The sequence below is a fragment of the Rhizoctonia solani genome, chromosome 2, assembly GCF_016906535.1.
Source record: "Rhizoctonia solani chromosome 2, complete sequence".
In the NCBI taxonomy this organism is placed as follows: domain Eukaryota; kingdom Fungi; phylum Basidiomycota; class Agaricomycetes; order Cantharellales; family Ceratobasidiaceae; genus Rhizoctonia; species Rhizoctonia solani.
Genome location: NC_057371.1, coordinates 800,141 through 821,320, shown reverse-complemented (window position 1 = coordinate 821,320; position 21,180 = coordinate 800,141). Strand labels below are relative to the sequence as shown.

Genomic DNA, 21,180 nt, shown 5'->3' with positions numbered 1-21,180 from the left:
AGATCTAGAGTTACGTAGATAGCTTACACAGTCACCCATGTACGCGTCAAAGTACTCTCAAAGCTCGAGTGGTAGATCTATAGGCGACTGATCCTGTTACTTGAAATGGCCGGGTATAGCACTTGAAATTTCCTTCACAACGAGCCCTGATTGTCTTTATAGATGTGAGCTAATTTAGTGAAGTATTGATCAGCTATGCTTGATCTCTAATAAAGCTTCTTCCTATATCTCAATATGGGAATTCAAGCACCAGAAAATACCTGGTTTGCAGGAGTTGACATTTCAGAATCATCAAGAGTGCCTATATATATGAGTTACTGGCTTCTTTAAGGCTTTTCTTTGGGCAAATTTCATCTATATTTATCAGGCAATGACAGGTCCTTGTCCTTGACGAGCGAACAAGGAATGTCAAACCTAATAAGGTGATTATAATACCGGACGCGATCACATGACCAATCATTTATTCAGGGTCAATTCGGATGTTTGTTGAGCAACACGACCGTGACCAACAAGAGTGTGCTTCCTGCGTCTCTGCGTTGCGAAAATGTGAGTTTTATTCCTCACAAACGCAACTAACCAACAGTCACTAATATTAATGGCCCGATTCAGCCCTGCCTATAAGCCCCCCCCCCCCCACATAACCCAGGTAGCACGCTCTTGAACATCTCACAATACCACATAGTTGAACACAACATATTCACAATGGCCATCACAAAATCCGAGAAGCGGCGTAAGATTGCCACTAGTCCGTCTACGACGACTCCCAAGAGGAAGATAGCTGAGTAGGTCCAAATGTCGACCGCAATGAATCTCAAAACTCAATGTCATTTATGTGCCAGCAACATGGCGTCCCCATTGACAAAGCGAGGACTCACTGTTTCTCCGGCCGGTTCTCCATCTTCACCGATTACCCCTCGTGCCAAATCACTACCCCTTCCTTCTCACCTTTCCCGCATGGTTACAATCCATACTGCTCTCGAGACAAGTTTGTCTTTGTCCCTCGCAACTTCCTCCCGAGCTCCGTCCCAGCTCACGGGTCACCTTCCTGCTATTACCAACACAGTTGCGCTGGAATCTGCAGGACTCCGTGTTCGCTGTGGAGTGGAGGAAATCCGTCGTCTATGCTGGCTTTGGGAGTGGGACGGATGTACTCTCCCTCAGTCTGTTGATGAAGCCTCCAAGCCTGGTATACGCTCTACAGGTCCACTAGAGGATAGCAGCGAAGACAATCCATTCCTCGACTCCAACACTCCTCGAAAATCTGCTCCGGCTCCCACCCCACCTCCGACCGATTGGCTCCGTGGAGGAATGGGTTTAATTGTGACACCGACAACCCAAATTCAGCGAGCTGAAGGTCGTCGTGTCCCCGCCTACGGGATAGGAATTAAAGTCGAAGTCACGTCCGATGACTCGGTTGGCGTAGCTCTTAGTGCCGCGGCAAAATGGACGGCAGATTCACATTTACGCCGAAAAGAGTTGACGGACAAACTTCACCAGTGGGTCAAGGTGAGATGCTACTGGGGGGCCGGTTATCTTTTTATTCTTACGCAGGATCCACACAGTTACACGAAGTTTCTCAAGTTACACCAAAGGCCAACGGGAAGACGAAACGGCTCCGGTCTCTGTCACCAGTTCCCATTCCCCCTATCCCATTTGCCGATCTTCCCCCACTTTCATCAATACCCATGACGTCAACACCAAGTACACAACGCATACTTCAAACACCATCCAAAGGAATGTTTTCCACGCCAAGTCGTGGTACGATCAGTACACCCACATTTGCGCGCCGACAAGGCGGTTTCGGTACACCATCCTCGGGTAGAAGCGTTTTCAACACTCCCAGTCACCGGAAAGGTGGTATCTTTGCTACGCCAACCTCTGCTCACCGCAGCGGGGCAGGGACACCTGCCACAGATAAACGCCTGTTTGACATGGCTCCCCCAATGACACCAACAACTCGTGCTGCTGGCGTCCCACTCCCCCCTACCCCTGCAACGACTCCATCATTGTACTCTTCATCTGCATCGGAATCTGGTGATTCACGGCCTTGCACCCCGTGCACAAATCGAGTCTTGTTCAAATCAGCACAAGGAGTTGACCCTCAAACACCTCGAAAAGACAAAGATGCTACGCCATCTGTGCCTATGACTCCTCGTCAAGCTGCATTGGCTGAGCGACTTCGTCAACGTGGGCTTGCCACACCCTCAGGAAAGACCACAACCGTGACACTGGGCTACGATGCCGAAACTGACACAGTTCGGACTGCCGAGGCAACCCCTGCCGAACTTCGCCGTCGCTGCTTGCTTGCTCGACTCCCTGACGCTGCCGAAACTTTGTTAGCTATGTTTACGTCGCGTCGTGTTATTCCCCTGAAAGAGGCCGCTCGATCGATTGTCAGCGCGTCTAGAGTTACTACCCAAGAAGCTGAAGATGAAATTCGAATGCTTGCGGAGTTGTGCCCCAAGTTCTTACGGATTCGGATTGTGGAGCGGGATGAGTGGGTTGAACGAGGTACCGGAATTGCAACGGGTAAAACAACCAAGTTGTCAAGCCCCAGCGGATCGAAGAGCTCTGTACAGCCGATCTCCAGCCCAGCCCACAAGAGTATTTCTGGTTCTGGTGTCCAGACTCCTTCCACACCTGCCCGGACCGGCTCTAAAAGTACGGGAACTTCAAAACTAGCCGCTGGCAGCCCATCCAGCAGTTCCCTTGCATCGGCCACACCCCGTAAGGCAAAGGAGTTAGAGGTTTTCGGATTAAGGGAAATTAGAGAGTTGGTCCGCCGTGAGCTTGAGGGGGGAATATAACTTAATTAGGGCTTAATTTTCAATCTACAAACCAACATTGTATAACTTTTTTATGCGGGGTTGCATCAACATTTAGACGTCGTTTACGCCAATCGCGATATACATATGCCTCGTTTTGTTCTGATAATAAATTTACCGTATTGCCATAAGATACGAGGAGATTGCCGAGAACTTGTCTCGGTAAATTGATGCTAAGATTACGCATAAGATCTACTGTCTATTGCAGGAAATACAAAACACCGCGATGATATAGCTTGTTGGGACACAAGCCTGTGATCAAGCAGCCGATAGATTTGGTTAGCATCCTTTGACAACCGATAGATTAAACCTAAGTTAATTCCCGTGTACTTGCGCGTTGGCTCAAACTCATGGTGCCGCCACAGGCGGGGCGACTTGTTATGGCGTATTGACTTTCATATCGGATCAGAGAGACTAAGATATGTGCGTCATGCTCTGGGTTTCGGCTAATCCCACCGTGCCCCGAGTATGCCACAATCTGAAATAAGCTAATATGAGAGCCTTGATAATCCTGTTCATGTATGCACAGCTTCAATGTGGTATGTGAACACATATAAATAATAATATTGCGTCGATCATGATGGAATAAATAGGCCAAAACATGAGGAAATACTATGTACATCGAACCAGTGAGAAGCAAATGGATTGCGATGGTTACAAAGCTCTTCCGTATCTAATTTAGGGAATACTCAATAAGTTAAACCAAGCTGATGGGGATGGGGATAAATTGCTGAATGAATAAATTATTGTGGTTGGCCCCAGCGTCCTTTGATGTTGATGGGCAATAAATAATAATAAATGATTCTTAACGCCTCGCGTGCTGAGCGACAGAGAAGACTCCATATTCGCAGCTGTTGTTCGTATGATGGGAGCGACCATCTTCGGCATCGGCATCTGTCATGCGTGGTTGTTCGTGTACGCTAAGGTGGCGGCGCATATTACTCTTGACGGAGAATCTACGCCCGCATCCTTCATATGGGCATTGGAAAGCTGATGCAAGAGTTGAGTTGAAGATCGTTACACATACAAATCATGGAATACTCACGTTGCTCTCCGGTGTGTGTGTTCATGTGAGTCTGTATAGCCGAACACAACAGTAAGAGTCAGGGCGTATACGTGGACGTCCAGGTCATATAGACGTACCTGAAGGCTACTTGGCCTGTCGAACGCTTGTCCACATTCAGCGCATACATGTCGGCGCGAGCCAGCCCCTGCGCCTGGGACGTTTGCACCTGGTTGGGTGGGGTAATCGCGCTCTTCAGATCTAGCAGAATTCGGCGGAGTAGGGTAAGCATAGTCGCTCCGGCTTTGGCTGGAGGGGTGGGACGGCATATGGTGGAACTGAGTATTCTGGTCGTACATTGGAGTTTTATGCCGGTTCCCTCGGTCTGCAACGTTGAGTAGGTGCTGGATGGGTGGCAGAGTTTGACGCTGGGAGTGATGAGAGGACATTATGAAGAATAAATAAAGCTGTGCGATTAGGGGTAGATAAGGAAGGCGTCAGAGCTCGGGGTTAGAGTGAGATGAGAGTAAAAGCGAGTATGCCGAACTCGAGGCGGGGTGCATAACCCTTATAAAGTACTGCAGTTCCCAGGTCAAGGCTATGGCCCACATAAAGGATATATCCAGGCTCCTCGAAGCGTAATGATTGGATTGATTGTTGAACTTCGAGTACATTGTCACCACTAAGTCGTATCCAGGATTTGATATGATGTGATGCACCCATTTCGGTCCCATCAGGACAAGAAATCATTATACAGCATATAGAGACGCCAGAACCTGACACCGAGCATCACAGGCCGCTTGTTTGTATAATGGATGGTAAGTAAAGGGTACTTCGGAGGGCGGTTAATGGCGTCGAGAAGGAGGTAAAGTGATGAGGCAGAGCAAGATTGATCAATGGCGAGTGGCAGTGCTTGTCCATATCAATAAAAATACCACGGCACTGTGCCCGATATGCGCGATGGTGCCCTGACAGCTGATAATTATGGTATGCTCCCGGTCATTTCGGTCCCAATGTGGTCAAACATGCCTCCGACCCGCCCGAGGCCGAGCCCCTGGAGTGATGATCAACACCACAAATATCAGGAAATAATCAGAGGAATTTGACGAACAGCATAACTCATCATCCACAACACATACTTCCCCAACCCCTCTTATTTACATCCCCCCGGTCATCGGCTAAACAACCGATGCATATGTTGGTCTGAATGAATATAGGAGGTCGAACTAGTGTATGCGTCATAATCTATTTCCAATCGTGGTGCGCCGGCGGCAGACCAGCCCTCGGAAACAGTAGTTTAACCAAATTTAACGACTCTAAATATTGGGGTCATGGTTGTACATATAGTAGCCAGGCACTGGTAGCCCCCCAGTGAAGCTATACTACGCCAGTCATTCTAATGGAGCTAACTCCTACATACAATCCGATAAACCATTATATTCTGCATCGCAGTAGATCGATCGAGAACAAAAGCTAATCACATGAAGTCGATAGCACGTTTCCGGGCCCGAGGTGGACCTGCTCCCTCGGTTAGCGTCGATGGCGCCCCGCTTGAATCGGGACATGTCTTCTCTCCGGTCCCAACGGATACGGTAGCAGCGGGAGGCTGCTTCTCTACCCATTCATCTTCGTCTTCGTCTTGAGTCCGAGGCTTTTTTGGTTTTCGGGCCGCCTCTCCGTCTCGTTCGCGCCTCTTTCCCTTGCTGCTCGAAGCGTTTTCCGTATCTGCATCTTCGTCAACGTCGAAAGAAAGTGCAGCGCGCTTCCCCTTATCCTTCTTGCTCTTCTTGTCCTTTGATTTCCTCTCTTCCTTATCCTTAGTTTTGGTTCGGAGATTGAAGATAGGCTTGAACGTGGCAAGATCCACAGGAGGCTCTGGTCCCTCTGGTCCTTCCTCCGCTTTGGTCGATATGTGAGGTGGAGCAGCGCGTCTAACGGAGGCTAGAGCTGCGTCTAAAGCGGAGATAGGTGCTTCAGGCTTGGTCGCCACATTGCCATCACTGGCTTCTTCATCGCTTTCCTCTTCATCACTGGCAAAGATAGCTTTGAATACGTCCATAGTGGGGCGTACGTACGTGAGGGTGTCCACGCCTTGATGTGGATCGTCCCCTAGTCCAACGTTCGCTAAGTCGCGGGGGCCAAGGTCTTGTTCTGCAACCCCCTCCCCCTCATGGACTTCGACCGTATCTAACGGCTTCATCTCGATATTGTCAAGGTCTACGTTCGCCGGTGCTGTCGGAGCTACGCCCACTTCTTCTTCCCATGTTTTCGTAGGCGCGGTAGGCGGCCCATCAGGGTGGGGATCATGAACCCCGAAGCGTTTGCATAGTAATCGGTGGGGATACCATGGCCGTACTTCATGGGTGAGCGGACCATACATGCCAAGTCGCGCCGCATTGGCTTTGGGATCCTCATCCTCAATGGGAGTAGGACCCTGTGTAGATCCTGTACAAACGGCTCTTAGTCTTGGTTATGTATAAGATGAATGTATAATATCCACCTTCGTCCTTCTTTTCATATGTTGGCTGATAGAGCCCTCCTTCTACAATGGGCGCTCCTCCAATAATTGTCGAAGATCCCCCTACAAATCGTCCTGCCATAGCCCCGGTGACTGGTTTGAAGATAGCCGCCGCCTTGGCGTAGTCCTCCATTTCTTTATTAAACTGTTCCACGTTTTGGTCTGGTAGCAAACCCAGCGAAGCAGGGGGTGTATCTGACGCGGTCGGCGCTGATGCATAGTACTGCAGGTATGCGGTGTAACGCGCATTTCGAAGTGGGTCCGCAGTAAATGGTTGAAACCCGAGCAGAGCAGCCTTGGCTGTAGGAGCTGTAGTTGGAGCTATACGCGGCTTAACGGTAGGCCTAGGAGGTACCGCCTGGGGTCCATCGGGCGTGTCTGATGTAGCCGTTGCGCGGAAGTTTAAGAGGCGATCACGATCCTTTTGCGAAAGGTACTCAAAGACAGATTTCTTCGCCTGCGGGAGCACCGGTTCGCCTAGTTGGGCCCCGCGCTGCAAACCAAAGACGAGTTTAGCTAAATTGGAAGACTGATTCGGAACATGACTTACCTCTTGGGCGGTCGGGGCGTTCTTCCACCCTGATTTCCCCTCATGCACAGCCTCGGTCTTTGTTCCGACATCTTCCACGCCCCTGTTTGTGCCACCATCAACGCCTGAGAATTTCGTCCATACCCGTCTAGGATCGGCTGTCCATCCTTGCGGTACATCAGGCAACGGATACCATTCATCTTGCCCTATGGACGTCTCTGACAAAGTATAGCCAGAAAGTAAAACCCGGCCATCATTGAATTTCACGACTGGTCCTGCTGAACGGCCTCCGCCACTCGTATCATTACGTGATGGCCTGTTAACGTTTTGCGATGAGAGGGTTAGGGGCCGCCGACGGGAATAGCCATCAGCCTCGTTGTCATCAATTTCGTCGTAAGCCATCCTTGTTGCACGGAAACAGAACTACCATCGTATACGTCGATGTCATCTTCATCTGCGTCGTTGAGTGCACCCAAACCGAATCCAGCTATTGATAGCGCTCAAGTTAGGGGATGTATAGAGCCACGGACTAAAGTAACCATACCACTGATAGGGCCCCTCGTTGGGTCTGCTCCCAGCCCCGATATCTCCGCCCAACCGGACTGGACCAGTGTGTCCCAGTCCATGTGCATTATCTTTAGCCCGAAATAAAAGGACAGGTGTATCCCTTGGGGCAAAAGATGCTTGCTGGCCTCGGCGTCCTCTGGTACACCCTGAGGAACGACGCCAGCATCAATGTCTTGTTGTCGCCTTCGAGTATAAGAGACTCGAGGCCCTACTCCCTGCCCAGGTTTCCATCCCATTTTTCGAAGCAACTTGGCACCTGGTGAGTCCAGCGATGGAAGAGTGAGGGACTGCAAAGCCGAGGTCAAAGAATGGTCGTCGTTTGATTGAATTCGAGGGGTCAATTCAGTACTCTCGCTCGTGTCAACAAGTTGTTGGCTGTCGCGCATTTCAGCGAGATCTTCTTCGTCCATGAAATCTTCAGGTCGAGAGCCCTTGTGACTAGCACGGGCATTTCGAGAGGACTTGAAGGTGGAAGGAGCCCATCCTAACTTCGAGTTAATGATCTAGTATAGGTCCAATGAAGTCAAATGAACATACCTTCCTTGGAACCAACGGTATTAAAGTAACCAGCTGAGAATCCACCAGTGAAAGCACCATGCAACCGTCTTCGGCCTTTTTCATCCCGTACCTATAGTGCCTGAGCATGGTAGATAAGATCCAATAGTAACAACGTGATATATCACTCACTTCCTGCTTCCATACTGGGACAAACTCATTGGCATCTTTGGTACTGGCAAGAGATGGAAGTGGGGTACCAATCTGGTTGGACCAATGTCTTAAATGGCATGAATATAACTTTAATTTGTTCGGTACGTACCAAGCAGAAGTTCTCATTGGCTTTTGCACTAGCTGGGTCTATACCCATGTTATCTAATTTGCGCTTCAACCGTTGGGCCATGGTGGATTGTGGCAGGAGGCAAGTAAGCGCTACAATGACCAAGCCCGGCGTTAAGCGGAGATTGTCATGTGACTCCAGAATATAAACAAGATTCGGAATTTAGATCTCAGATTGCTGATGACGTTATGCTGAAAGAAGTCGGCTCCGCTCCATGAATTGAGAATCCAGGCCACTTAGGCCAAGACCGTTCATATTGGCCTCATTTTCTCCCCCTCTCCCTTACCCTCGACCACCACCAGCTCAGCAATTATGGCTCGCGCATTCTGTCTTCCAGGTTAGATAGGATGACTTTAGCTCTATTGTGAATGTGCTCCTAACTTCGATTTCCAGGAATTTTCTTCCTTGTTGCTGCACTTGTGCTCCAGATCTTGGTAGGCACAGCCTCGTCATTCCGCCATCAATCATCCATTTTCTTATAGTTTGTATTTTGATGCACAGGTATCCATATCTCTGCGCTATGTTCCAGCGCTGGATATTGCACGCACGCACTTTTCAGGGGCTGCTAGTGCAGGCTCCTCTCAGGCTGTGAACGAACTCCGGGTATGCGTCCATGACGGTTGCGCTTCCGAACCTGAACTGATATGTTGGTTGTTCGCTTCGAACAGGCTGGGGTTTGGTCCTATTGTTACAGAGTAGAGCAAAGCGGGGATTTTGCATGTAGCCCAGCCCGTAAGCTTGACATTCCTGCTCTCTGTACCCAATTCAAGCCGTCGTCTAGGTCATGGCTATTCCTTAACCATGTCATCGAGCGGGGGTGACGAAGAGCGCATTGGCGCCTCTTGGACTCGTGGGTTGATTCTCCACCCCATTTGTAAGTCCAATCTCCTTCTGCATTCGAAGCCGGGGCATGACCGAATAATCCAGCTGCCGCAATCATCTTCGTTGCATTGTTATTGAGCCTCTCACAACACCTTACTGTGACCTTGTACGCGATGTTTCGTCTTGGCCATCTCTGCCTCTTCCTTGATTAATCTATCCAACGACAGATTTGCGTCACTTGCCTCATTCCTCGCGGCATTCTTCGTCCTCATTGCATTTTTATGTGACATTGCACTTTTCGCATACCTCAGTATGTTATTAAATTTAGGTGTTCTTAATCGGCTCTGTGCTCACATGCGTTTGTAGGGCGTCGTGCGTCGAAGCTCGACAATGTTATTGCGTCAACCAAGCCTGGGCCCGGATTCTGGATGACGCTCGCATCTTTTATTGTATTACTCTTCGCAGGGTGCACCGTCTGCCTTGGTCGTCGTCATGACCGCCGTAGCGCCGCAGGAACTGGTCTCGCTACTACCAGCGATGCCTATGCAGCCAACGCTGCCGAGGCTCGACCATGGTACAAGCGCTTTGGCCGCAAGTACTGAACATCTTTTATTGAATAATCCTTGCCAATTTCCTACTCTGTAATTTCTACCTTTTGGCTCGTCATTTCCTCCTGATTGTGAACTCAACAGGGATAAACATTTCTTAAACGTCACTTCTGCCTCTACATGTTGTTGGAGACTTGAACTATTGCAGTGAATACATGTGTTATTGTTTCTTGAAGCGACTGATTACGCGACCCACTGCGGTTGTGACGATTCAACAAGTCAACAACTCGAGGGTGATAGGTACCTGGGTTCTGGAATGAGTACTTGAACTTGATAATGTAACTGAATTCAAGGTATGCACAAGGAATCGGAGTTCGTGATATGATAAATACATATAAAATTGGCAAGAGCCAGGGGATATCCCTTCCATACGGGTCGCTTTCGACACATGCAGTCGTTACGATCTTGGGTGAAAGAGAAAACTTGTTCTCCCTCGCTAGTAATACGGTTCAAGATCACTGCATCGAGAGTTGCGGCAGAGGTCCCAAATATCAACGACGAGGTTATCAACTTTGAGAAGTGCAAAATTGCCAAAATGTTAATTTTTATAATCAGGACCCTGAATTGTGCACGGGCCACCTTATGTGATCATTGCTAGCCATGAAGGACATTTTGTGGGGTAGCCAAAGTTATGTATTCGCAAATTCTGTCCGTTGTACAGTAGATAACTAAAATTCAAATAAAACGGGATCGAGTACTACAGGGGATTAGCAGGGATACACGTCAAGACTAAAACAATGAAAAGTTCAAGTTTTTTCAAGGAGCGTATGGCGTGGAAGGAACACGGCTGTGTGCCTTGGAAATAGGGACATATCTAGGGAATGTGTCGCACTTGACCATTTCTTCACGCTGCAATCATTTATGTATATTTGACTACTGTATCAGAGCAAAGATAAGAAGACAACACTGACCTCTGCTACGCTGAACCACCCGAATTCGTGTCTGAAGCACCTCAAATCTATTCCCTTTTCGACACAAAGTACTTTGAGCCCAACAACATCACTGGATCCTTCGCTCTCGCACCAACTGTACGTGACTGTCCGCAAAGAAGGAGCTTTCCGTACATATTCGAGTATGTCTTCCAACGAAGTTGATGTCGGATTCTCCTTTCGTGGAGCTGAACGGGTTCCAACAACTGCCGCGGCAGCTTTCGACCTCGTTTGAACTGGCGAGGTGCGTGGGCTGCTAAACGGAAGGGACCTGGTCGGGGACGTGACAGTCGGCGATGATGTCGTGGTGGAGGAGGGTGGGGTAAAAGGAATAGGAACATTAGGAATCAAGCTCTGGCGACTTGGTTTAGGTTTGATGCCGAACGCGAGATGTTCAATCGTAGGTGGGAGAGCATTTAATGTCTCCCTTGTTGGAATCGACGCGGTAACTTTAAATTCTTGTAATTTCTCAAGCTGGGAAAGCGTAGTGAGTAGCCGCTTGGGAGCACGGGGTATCCGTAAGGAGCGTAGTGAGTCTCGTAACTTGAGTAGAATCATACACAGAAAAACAACATCATCCGAGATATTGTTCAGTGATAATATCTGAAGGGAGTGGCGTGAGTTGTATAGTATCCACTGCAGATGCTCTTCGCTTTCTGGGCGAGTACATCTCCACTCGTATTCATATAGCTCGAATTGAGGCTTACTTGCCCCATAAGCTCGAACAATTTCGGCGTTACCGGTCAATGAGACGTGCTCTACGCTCGGCCAGATGCTGCACAGCTGGGACCCAACTATTGAACGATCGGAGGCCATACAGGCAATCCGGAGTGCTTTGGGCCGTACATCCGAAAACCCAATCATTTCGAGAGTTGCGTCGTGCAGAACCGTTGTCCGTTCAAAAGTTACGTCTATTTCGATAATTGATGGGAGGAAGCCGAGCAACTTGGCGAGGTCTCCTGGGGTAATTGCGTCCCGAGGGGCAATGGTAGCGTTTCCACCGTCTCCATGCACGTACAATTGAAGTCGCTTCACTGCTTGAGTTAGTTCTATGCGTGTCCCGTGCATAAGAAACAGGCGTAGACGTCGCGCTTGCGAGATCTTGACATTTGAAAATAGGATTGCCTGGGCAGGTCCTCTCCAGGCCCGACAAACCAGCGCGAGTGACTTCATGATAGCAGGGTTAACTGAAGATAGGGCTGTAATACACAGGTATTTGAAGCATTTCTTTAGCAGTTCTGGGGGTAGTGATTGTATGTTCGCCATTATAATTCGTTTTCAAATAAACTGAGAGGGAGAGAGACTATTGTGGTAAGACGCAAAAGATTGTTGTGGCCCAAATAGCAATCTGGCCGGTCGTGGTTGCAGAGCGGAGTGATCTGTTTTTTTCAGGATTGTCAAGGTACCAACGAAGTCGATTCAGTCGAGCGGGCCAGTGCAGATCAATAAGCCCTGAGCACAACCAATATATCCAGACGCAGAGTAGGTCACCGCGCGCTCAAGGGTGTGGTAGTCGAATCTACGATGAGGCGAGGAGTCATAAAACGCACAGCCTAGTGTATTCCGGGCACCCTCGTTTTCTTCTATAGAGATGTATCACGTAATCAATCATTTCATCCTGTATAAGCACCCTGACAACTCGGCGTCCACTGAATCATATATCAGTGCCTATTCATTTGGTCTACTGCAGACGCATCGTAATGAGCAAGAATAAGACGACGTCAACAGCCTGGGCAAGCAAGAAACAGGGTGGGGGCTCATTAACATCTGACCTCCTCACACCTCGGAGACCGTCTCCGGCGCCAACACAGAGCCAGTCGAAGCGTTCAAAGGGCCCATCATCGCCTGCAGGGCTACCAAAGAGCGCTGAAGTGAGAAGATTGGAGCGATTAATTGATGAGGTCTCAACTGGAGTGGTTGATAGTAGAGTGGCCAATCGCCCTGGATGCTTCTGTCTAGGTAAGTTCAAATACATTTGCACGCTCCGCAACAAGTGATATTAAGCTGTGTCTTGTGAGTTAGCTCGCCCACGAACTCTCACATTATGTCCCCATTTGCATCCACTGCGGCATCGTATTATGCTCGCTACATAACCCTGCCCTCCCTTGCCCCTCGTGCTCGAGTCCACTTTTGCCTCCTGCGACCAGAAACGCGCTCCTCCTCCAGCTCCAAGAAGAGCTCGCCCTGCAGATTCGTAAAGAAGACGAGAAAATAGCCGAGGAAATGAGGATAGCAAAGGAAATAGAACTTCATAACAGTGGTGGCGGCAATTTCCCTACTCTCACAGGAAAACCCGACTCTAAGCCCGCGCAAAACCTTCCTAGGAAAGTCATTAGCATTGGTTCAGGGAAAAAGGCCACCGTTTCAACATTTATATCCGTCCCTCTCCATCCGTATCGACTCCAAATAGTGGAAGAACTTCACCAGTTGAAGAGCGAATACCGCCGCCACCACAAACGGCTATATGCATCGAGCTAGATCCTGAGCTAAAGCTACTGCAACGTCAGAGACCATGGGTCGATCTTCTTGACCCGACTCCAGTGTATCAGCCCAAACAGCCTCAACAGCAGTCAGAGGATGCACAATCTCGAGGAGGTGGCGGCCGCGGCCGGAAACGTGGTCGGGGTCGTGGAAGAGGAGAAAACGGCGGTGCCCGTACGGTACCAGGTTCAGGGAGTTAGCCTTCTCTCCTGTGTGATCTGGGAGAGGGTTACTATATGCATGACTACATATTGTAGTTTACCACTTTTAATAACAATAAAGTAAATTTTATTGCAACATATAGCTGAAAAAATTGATTCTAGCCGTGCTACGTGGTCCCGTCACTCTTGTTGTACGAGCTGAACCACATGTATGGGATCTCGGATTAGGTTACAAGTGCGGTTGGTAATCTCAGTCATAATGATTAGGTAACGGAACATCACTGACTTCCTAACTCAGGCCTCAACCACCACATGATTCGATTCATATTGGTTCAGGTAAACATTTTTCTAAACTTTAACATGAACAGTAAAGTTATTTAACCGAATCAATACATGTTAGAACAGACAAGGAAAAACACGTTTATCCAAATGGTACGTGCCGTTCGAGGACGACGAGAAGGTCAGCCCCAACCAACTGTACATAGTCGTCCTGTTCACAGCGATTGTCACCCAATAGGTTCGGCTTCGAGGAGAGGTCCACAGATTGGTTGCTCCCAGGGACCAAAAGTACCAATCCAATTTTGTGGAAGTAAGAACTCTTTTGTTTTTAAGTTACCTCGCTCAACTATGACCCCAGTTCCGAAACTACAAGGTCGTATACAGGAGATACGCTGGGTTGTTCTTCTGCGTATGTGTAGACGCCAACGACAATGAGCTAGCATACCTTGAAGCCATCCACCTATTTGTCGAAGTCCTTGGTAAGTTACATCAGTTGCTACACGTCAAGATTACTTGCTATAGTCCATCAGACCAATTTTCCAGAATGTTGTGAGCTTGACCTTGTCTTCAACTTCTACAAGGTAAACAGAGATATACTATGCACATACGTATTCTAATTATGGGTTTTTAGGTCTACGCTATTCTTGACGAGTGTTCCTTGCGGGCGAGATTGAGGAAACCAGCAAGACGTTGTCATGGCACGATTGGAGGAGCTGGAGAAATTAGAATGAGCCTGGGCCTAGGAAATTTGGACCCCGTACACTACATTATCTTAATATGTACAACCATGTGCGTTCCGCGCCATTAGCCACTCAAGTATGGTGGGCCGGTCTCTGATGATTCGATAAGCCTTGTTTCCCTTACTCGAACCTCAGGCAGCCAACACCAGGTAACCGATTTGACATATGCTTTGTTATATGATCAGTATTATTCTTCAGCTAACACTTAAACGAGTCCACAAGGAGGCAGCAGGCTACTAAGACCAATGTTTGGTAAGCGCTGAGATTACGTTCTTGTCGATTTGTCGAACTCCACCTAGCTTGATTACAGAGCCCCACTACCACCGTGATATCTTTCTGTTAAATTTGAGTAAATTGCGCCTGACAAGCGGATAAACACACTAGGCGAACGAGAATCAAAGCAGCCTAGTTCTATTCCTCAGTTCAATATTATTTGGTAGGCTGAGCTTACTTGTATGAAAATCGCTTAGTAGTGTTGCTAGCTGTGCTCTTTCATGTCTGCGAATCTGTCTTGAGCAATAGTTGCTGCAAATTACACAGGGAGCACTGTCTAAGAATACTTGAGATGGGTTCATTTATTATTTGATGCTGGTTTATATCTTGCAATCGCCACGCTCCGTTCTTAATTGGCTTCACCTGGTACTTCTTTGGGCTATCAACAATCTACAGGGTTGGACACTTAACTAGTGATAGCCTACCATGCTTAATATTACCGACTATAGATTAAGCCATGTTTTACTGGTTAGTTTACCCCAGCTCCTCAGCGCTGCTCGATTAAAATCTCGAATGTTGATTCATGTTGATCATGATTCTCGTGGACTTGTGTCATCGCTTCGGATGTTGCCGAGGGGCTATGCTATGTTAACAGAGATTCATTCGTCGGAACATTCGCGAGAATCGATAAGAGGCTGGTCTGGACCTTAATTACCACCTACCGGGCACTTGATTGAGCACTCAGTGGAATTTGGCCATATTAGCTAGGTATATGCGCATGGTATACGAAGTGCTCCATGCGGCAATTGTTTAGTACAGGCGAACGGTCGCCACTCTGGGTCTACTAACGCGAACATGAGAGATGATAACGGAAACTATACTACGCTAACAGGGAGCTTGGATACCCTTTATCGCACGTGCTAATGTTCCGGAAGGCAGGGGAATATCGCCAACGTGTCGAATCGGCCTCGGTGCAGTATAAATTCACCCAGATTTTTACTTAATATTTTTATCCTCTTTCTTGCGCGATGGGAACGAAGGCAGCTCTGAAGACACGTAGAGTTCTCACCCACTGATCCTAATTTTCCAGGCAGGTATTGAGTATTTCGGGCATCCTTTCACTCACCCGTTTGTATTTGGATATGACCCATACGGCTTATATTATACTGCAATTTGCCCCTCACCATTTTGACCAGTACACAGACAGTGAAATGGAGAAATTACAATCATAACTATACGAAGACCAATATCTTTTATATTTCTCTACTTGCAGATCTTATATCTTAGATTTTGTTGGGTCTGCGTATATTCATTTAGTGTTGAGTATAACGGTAGTACCCAGTACTAATATGTGTTGCATGAATCAATTCGATTGGCCTGACATAGAGAAAGCAATGCAGGGAAGTCGCACGATGTCTAGAACAGTTTCAGCTATATACTAAAACCTTGGACATTTGGCGACTGGATCATTACACAAGGTTGTGTGGCACTACAAAAATCGAGCGTGGAGTCAAACCACTGATAAGACAACTAAAAAAGTCATGGGTTTTGATAATAGCATCCCAGTCCCAGTCCCAGTCCCAGTCCCAGTCCCAGTCCCAAAGATATATCATCTAGGGATAGCCTTATTCCTCGGTATCAGGATTCGGGTCATTCGATGAGGTGCTGTCCGGAGGGGTGTATTTGTCCGTGTCTCTGACTAGAGTGACTATACCGACCGCTAAAAGTAGGAAAATCTAATGGAATCATCAGAACATAAGTCTTGATCAAACTCAAAAATTTACTAACCGAGGAAACAAAGAAAACAAGCTGCGGGAGGCGTGTGGTCGCTGTGCGACTCACTATCGAACCCAAAATGATCGGAGACAAGAATTCTGCAGTCGAACGAACGAGCGCGATTGCAGCCAAAGCTTCGCCTGTAATATTGATCATTCAATAATCCATATGGGGCATTTTTCCAGCCCTTTTACTTGCCTTGAACCAAGGGCTCAACACTGGCAGAAACAAGTGCGCTTATACACGGAGCAGCGCCTGATCCCAGAACTTCAATCATCAAGGCTATTTAACAAGTCAGTTACCAGCTCTTGTAGATGGATTTCTGTAGAGACTTACATATGCTTGCGAGAGTCCTATTGGGAGATAACCCGATCCCGAGTAGAGCTAACGATGTAACGAAGAGAGAGAAAGCCAGTAGGTGCACGTCGAATAGTGAACTAGGTAAGTTTTTGGTATCCGTCCTATTGGAGTAGTTTTTAAGGTAGAATCTATGTCCGGTCTTAAGGATTGGAGGGAACAGTAACAATAGATATATAGTTTTCCCTGCGGCAACCGAACTAAGCATGTATCCGTTCTAGCCTATCCTTTAGTGGCCATATACTATCAGATATCTAAAAACTAACCTGATCGGGAGTAGCATGGAATCGATTGGTAGTGTAAATCAAGTATGCTGTTGAGCTGTATGCAGATCCAATGTATGCGAGGAGCACTCCAACGGACAACAACATCATGCGCTTGTTACGTTTACCCGTTGCAGGGTCACGCTTCGGCCAGATGAGAGCGAGAGGACGAGAGAATGCACTGGCACTCTCCTTTACGCCCTCTTGTACGCGTTCCAGGCTTGTGCTTCTACTCCTTGCGAGTCTGGGGCGACTGCTTCTCTGCCTTCCGCGGGAACGTTCTGCAGCTACTTCAGCAGCACGGGCAGTACGCTTTTCCCATCCAAAAGACTCAGGAATGGCGATGATGATATAGAATAGAAGAACCGTGCATATGGCAGCTTGAACCCAGAATACGTATGTGAGACTACCGCTCCAACGAGTAATCAGTCCTCCAGAGCGAAGCTTATAGCCAACCCAAAATTGACGGAGCCCTCGAGGATAGAAAGCACTGGCCCAGGATCGCTTGACACGTCCACAATAAACATAGTAGTCAACAAAGAAAGCTGCCGGGGGCCTCCAATTGCGGCGATAACGGTTGAGAAAACAACGAGCACCAGAGAACCTTGATACAGAGCCGCGATTATCACTAAAGGCGAGATAGCATAAAGCAGGGCAATAATGATAAAGATGGGTTTACGGCCAAACTTGGCCGAAAGTGTGCCTATGGGCGAGGAAGTGACAACGGCTGGCGAGTTGAAAGGTCAGTATTAGCGAGCTCTTAGTTTAGAGTTTTTATACCTCCACAGATGTCCACAATGATTAGAATCTGTATAATCCTAGCGAATAAAGATTGTACTTCAGGTGCTTGACATAGCTCTTCTGGGATGTGCCCACTCGGCGGAACCTTGGATGGGTCGTGAGCGTTATACCAAAGCTGACAAGCAATGATGTTAACGATCTGGATGGATGTTGTAACCGCGATGCTGCCAGCTGATCCATTTTTGGTTGAGATTCACATTCGATTAGTCTAAATAACTGTGGACTCACACATGAATCCTAAGAACGCCACTGGTAACGCTAGGTGTGCGCGCTGAAAGCGCATGATGCGTGACCGTGAAAAACGCTGGATTGGTTGAGCTTCATCATGTTCAGCAAGAAGTGAACTTGTTTCGGTCGGTTCGGCCCGATTAGCATCGTCAAGAGAACGAGGATCGTCAACAATCATGGCGTTTGTGTTACCTGAAGGTTCGGTATTGAGACAGAGTCAAGCACTCAGGAGATTAAATATGCTAAACGAAGGTTGAAGTGAATCAGGCACGTTGTAGATAACCTGCGGGCGCTCAAATCACTGCGGTGGTGCATATGCAACCGTGGACAAGTGTTCTTCCATCACGTGAATGGAATAAAAAAGGTGAACACGCCGTATAAACAAGGTACGATAAAATATATGCACGACAAAGTGGGCGGCGTATTACTCATTCGTCTTCGTCTTCATCATCTAGAGCTACCGTCCGCCTCCTGTTTCTTGTTTTACCACCAGCCTTACGAATACTAGCCTCCTCATCTTCTGCACTGTCATCCATATCCACATCTTCGTCAGCATCGGCCTCGGGATCCAGATCAGCGTCTTCCTTTCCGGACGCTCTTTCCTTCTTCCGACGCTTGGCAGCCTCCCGCTCGAGTTTCTCCTCTGCTTCATCAAGTGAATCCATACCATCGTCATGTCCCTTCCTGCGCTTCCCATTAGGCGACCCGCCATCATCCGCGTCATCCTCGTCCGAAACGACGAAGTCATCTGCCACATACTCTCCCCCACGTTTGGGAGCCGACTGCGTTTTCTTCCTAGCGCCTATTCCATCATCAGAGTCCGAATTAACATCCCCTCCAGAATCATCTGATGCAAATACGTCGTCGCGTCGACGCGATGCAGTAGAAGTACGACTCCGACGAGCCCCGTCGAATCCTCCCATAGACGCGCGCGGTTTGCGTGGGCGGGCAGAGCGGTTCGCCGTTTTTTGAAGCTCTCGCTGCTCCCGCTCGGGGTCCATTGTTGGTTCAGGGGCCAGACGCAGGCGAGCAGTGCGACTGTGTCTTTGACCAACCGCACGCACCAACTGCCTATGTGTCGCAGAGAACATGCCGGTTGGCTGTAACGTTAGAGTACCGGTGATAGGGACTTCGCATTGAAGCACTCCCGCGTGTTTGTGTTGTGTGTAGAGATAACTTAAACCACCGGCTCGTTTTGGAGTTTGAGAAGATTGAGTCTGGATTGAGTCTGGGGCTGCGAAGCCGCGGGGACTGGGCGCGATCCTTCCGCATTGGCATTGATGTCGAATATTTCTGTCCCAAGTTGGAGAGACATTGAGCCGTCGGACCACTTGACGATTCGAGCGTTCGATTGCTTTTTCTGCGGGATTTGTTAGCTCACTTCAAGTTGTGCCAATACTGTAATTACCCACCATTTCGCCGTCCTCGCCGTGGATCCATCTCCACCTAATTGTATTGGTGACATCCAGCATAATTGCACTTTCCTTCTTGTCTTCGCCCTCATATTCATCTTGCGGTCCCTCGTAAGTTTCGGTATGAAAAGGTTTCGTGTCCAATTTAAGGAAGCTAGGTAGTCGCATCATCCAATACTTTACAGGAAATAATTAGCAAGTAGATTCATATTCAATGGACTTTATTCACCTGACTGTCAGAGCTAGTTGGGAGGGGCAGTTTGGGAATGTTGATTTCTGCCTCGCGGAGTATCTGTGGCTCTGCTGATTCTCCCTCCTCCTCTTCGTACTCCATATTCTTTCTGTGCTTTCTCTCGGCTTCCGTCAACCCATCACCGTCGGACTCATTTTGAGAGGGTGCCGCGGAAGACTGTCTGATAGGAATAGTAAACATCAGAACCATTTTTGGTCATACTTTAACTCACCGCTCAGACATGGTTACATCTGCAGCAGGTGCCTCGTTCCCAGTCGCTTCATCTTCGTCACCGAAAAGATCTTCGACTGTAGCATCTCTAACCTCTTCTTCCTCTCCTACGTCAGCCCCAGTGTCGTCTGCCTTTTCATCAAACAGGTCAGACGCGGCATCTGCGCCAGTAGTTTGTGCATTTTCATCATCCGAGAGCGACTTTGTGATATATCAGGTAGGTGTACATGGGTAAGCCTATTTACTCATCCAAAATATACAAAATACATACCATGGTGGTGAGTGGTTGGACGCGAGGTTGAAATAGCGCTCGGCGCTCATCACAACAATAAACAAGTCACCTTGATTACATTTTGTAACAAGCTGATCTGCACTCCCCAAAGGCCGCAATTGATTGCTGGTATCTTCTCATGTAAGAGGGTCGAAAATCAGTAAAGTCTTGGCTCTCATTTCGGCTTCAAGCACTCCTGTGGGAAGGTTGTCTACAGTCTGCACATATCGGTGTTGTGTGAGAGCAGGCGCGACTGCAAACTAAGGCGTTGTCGAACCCTACTTATTGATTCATATAGATCGCTTCCCATCTAAACAAAAAGTTAAAGTACACTACATAATCCAAGAACAAAGGCTCCTGCAGCGAACATAGTGCCTCCCAGTATCAGAGCATCGCTGCTCGCCAGTCTTCTTGCACCGTTGGCAGTGCTTGTAGTAGGAGATGCCGAGGTCTGACCACTCCTAGAAGTACTGGAAGAGGCCGGTGGTGTAGTAAGAGTTGATAAGGAGCTTGTCGTGATCCCGGCATTCCCCACCGAGCTTACAGATGTACACGAGCTACTTTTGGGAGCTGCGTGTGGCTGAGGGGTAGATGGGTCACCCTGATGAAACGTGGAAGAGCCGTAGATTCCCATCGGTTGACTCGAGTCGCCCATGCAGTTCTCGAAGACGCCTTGAGCGTAATTTCCAGGCATATTCCACTCGCAACCCATTATATCGTAAATGTGGTTGCAGATCTTAGCAGCGTTGGGGCCGTCTTTGCATGCGCGAACACAGAACTCGGTGGAAGACATGAAATTCTGATAGGGTATTATCAGGAACAGTTCCTTTGAATATTATATCTATAGAGATATCATAGGCGACGTACCGTCCATTCGTGATATTGTTGTAACTTCCCAAAGCTATTGCCAAATACTAAGCCTCCGTGTGGGTTACCCAATCCATCTGCGCCTGTAAAGATATACCGTCAAATAAGTTCCCAATATGAACAAGCATTGTGTTTCATGATTACCATGTGGGTCGAGTTCTCCTCCAGCATCACCTTTGGGTATGTTCATTTTAGTAAAATCTCCCCACCCAGTGACTTGAACTAAAAATGG

The 21,180-nt window shown here is 48.2% G+C and overlaps 11 protein-coding genes across 11 annotated transcripts; 4 read left to right on the top strand and 7 right to left on the bottom strand.

Annotated features, from left to right (window-relative positions):
- Positions 1-479: 479 nt before the first annotated feature.
- Positions 480-2,807, top strand: RhiXN_04870 (DNA replication factor Cdt1 C-terminal domain; the record flags this gene model as incomplete). Its single annotated transcript, XM_043324686.1, has 4 exons — positions 480-546; positions 683-782; positions 840-1,506; positions 1,563-2,807. The coding sequence occupies 4 exons, from the start codon at positions 480-482 to the stop codon at positions 2,805-2,807; spliced, it is 2,079 nt and encodes a 692-aa protein (XP_043177105.1).
- Positions 2,808-3,630: 823 nt separating this feature from the next.
- RhiXN_04869 (C2H2 zinc finger) lies at positions 3,631-4,157 on the bottom strand (the record flags this gene model as incomplete). The annotated part of the gene is made up of 3 exons (XM_043324685.1): positions 3,631-3,815; positions 3,871-3,901; positions 3,969-4,157. 3 exons carry the CDS (start codon positions 4,155-4,157, stop codon positions 3,631-3,633), a joined length of 405 nt encoding a protein of 134 aa, XP_043177104.1.
- A 1,148-nt stretch (positions 4,158-5,305) lies between these two features.
- RhiXN_04868 (uncharacterized protein) lies at positions 5,306-8,340 on the bottom strand (the record flags this gene model as incomplete). The annotated part of the gene is made up of 8 exons (XM_043324684.1): positions 5,306-6,273; positions 6,329-6,839; positions 6,897-7,093; positions 7,303-7,362; positions 7,420-7,926; positions 7,980-8,070; positions 8,130-8,201; positions 8,260-8,340. 8 exons carry the CDS (start codon positions 8,338-8,340, stop codon positions 5,306-5,308), a joined length of 2,487 nt encoding a protein of 828 aa, XP_043177103.1.
- A 249-nt stretch (positions 8,341-8,589) lies between these two features.
- On the top strand, positions 8,590-9,701 carry RhiXN_04867 (SUR7/Pali family protein; the record flags this gene model as incomplete). The annotated part of the gene is made up of 8 exons (XM_043324683.1): positions 8,590-8,614; positions 8,671-8,711; positions 8,779-8,880; positions 8,946-9,009; positions 9,059-9,151; positions 9,205-9,265; positions 9,327-9,409; positions 9,466-9,701. 8 exons carry the CDS (start codon positions 8,590-8,592, stop codon positions 9,699-9,701), a joined length of 705 nt encoding a protein of 234 aa, XP_043177102.1.
- Positions 9,702-10,463: 762 nt separating this feature from the next.
- Positions 10,464-11,902, bottom strand: RhiXN_04866 (F-box-like protein; the record flags this gene model as incomplete). Its single annotated transcript, XM_043324682.1, has 2 exons — positions 10,464-10,556; positions 10,619-11,902. The coding sequence occupies 2 exons, from the start codon at positions 11,900-11,902 to the stop codon at positions 10,464-10,466; spliced, it is 1,377 nt and encodes a 458-aa protein (XP_043177101.1).
- A 434-nt stretch (positions 11,903-12,336) lies between these two features.
- RhiXN_04865 (Zinc finger, C2HC5-type protein) lies at positions 12,337-13,114 on the top strand (the record flags this gene model as incomplete). Its single annotated transcript, XM_043324681.1, has 2 exons — positions 12,337-12,507; positions 12,659-13,114. The coding sequence occupies 2 exons, from the start codon at positions 12,337-12,339 to the stop codon at positions 13,112-13,114; spliced, it is 627 nt and encodes a 208-aa protein (XP_043177100.1).
- Positions 13,115-13,213: 99 nt separating this feature from the next.
- Positions 13,214-14,365, top strand: RhiXN_04864 (clathrin adaptor complex small chain; the record flags this gene model as incomplete). The annotated part of the gene is made up of 8 exons (XM_043324680.1): positions 13,214-13,328; positions 13,441-13,518; positions 13,577-13,614; positions 13,679-13,738; positions 13,796-13,867; positions 13,916-14,036; positions 14,101-14,138; positions 14,189-14,365. 8 exons carry the CDS (start codon positions 13,214-13,216, stop codon positions 14,363-14,365), a joined length of 699 nt encoding a protein of 232 aa, XP_043177099.1.
- Positions 14,366-16,135: 1,770 nt separating this feature from the next.
- On the bottom strand, positions 16,136-18,113 carry RhiXN_04863 (major facilitator superfamily transporter; the record flags this gene model as incomplete). Its single annotated transcript, XM_043324679.1, has 9 exons — positions 16,136-16,246; positions 16,299-16,351; positions 16,401-16,426; positions 16,481-16,568; positions 16,623-16,860; positions 16,910-17,312; positions 17,363-17,633; positions 17,687-17,878; positions 17,936-18,113. 9 exons carry the CDS (start codon positions 18,111-18,113, stop codon positions 16,136-16,138), a joined length of 1,560 nt encoding a protein of 519 aa, XP_043177098.1.
- A 250-nt stretch (positions 18,114-18,363) lies between these two features.
- RhiXN_04862 (uncharacterized protein) lies at positions 18,364-19,026 on the bottom strand (the record flags this gene model as incomplete). Its single annotated transcript, XM_043324678.1, has 1 exon — positions 18,364-19,026. One exon carries the CDS (start codon positions 19,024-19,026, stop codon positions 18,364-18,366), a length of 663 nt encoding a protein of 220 aa, XP_043177097.1.
- Positions 19,027-19,112: 86 nt separating this feature from the next.
- On the bottom strand, positions 19,113-20,084 carry RhiXN_04861 (RNA polymerase-associated protein LEO1; the record flags this gene model as incomplete). Its single annotated transcript, XM_043324677.1, has 5 exons — positions 19,113-19,295; positions 19,348-19,524; positions 19,577-19,760; positions 19,812-20,011; positions 20,082-20,084. 5 exons carry the CDS (start codon positions 20,082-20,084, stop codon positions 19,113-19,115), a joined length of 747 nt encoding a protein of 248 aa, XP_043177096.1.
- A 319-nt stretch (positions 20,085-20,403) lies between these two features.
- Positions 20,404-21,138, bottom strand: RhiXN_04860 (ricin-type beta-trefoil lectin domain protein; the record flags this gene model as incomplete). Its single annotated transcript, XM_043324676.1, has 3 exons — positions 20,404-20,880; positions 20,949-21,031; positions 21,093-21,138. The coding sequence occupies 3 exons, from the start codon at positions 21,136-21,138 to the stop codon at positions 20,404-20,406; spliced, it is 606 nt and encodes a 201-aa protein (XP_043177095.1).
- Positions 21,139-21,180: the final 42 nt, after the last annotated feature.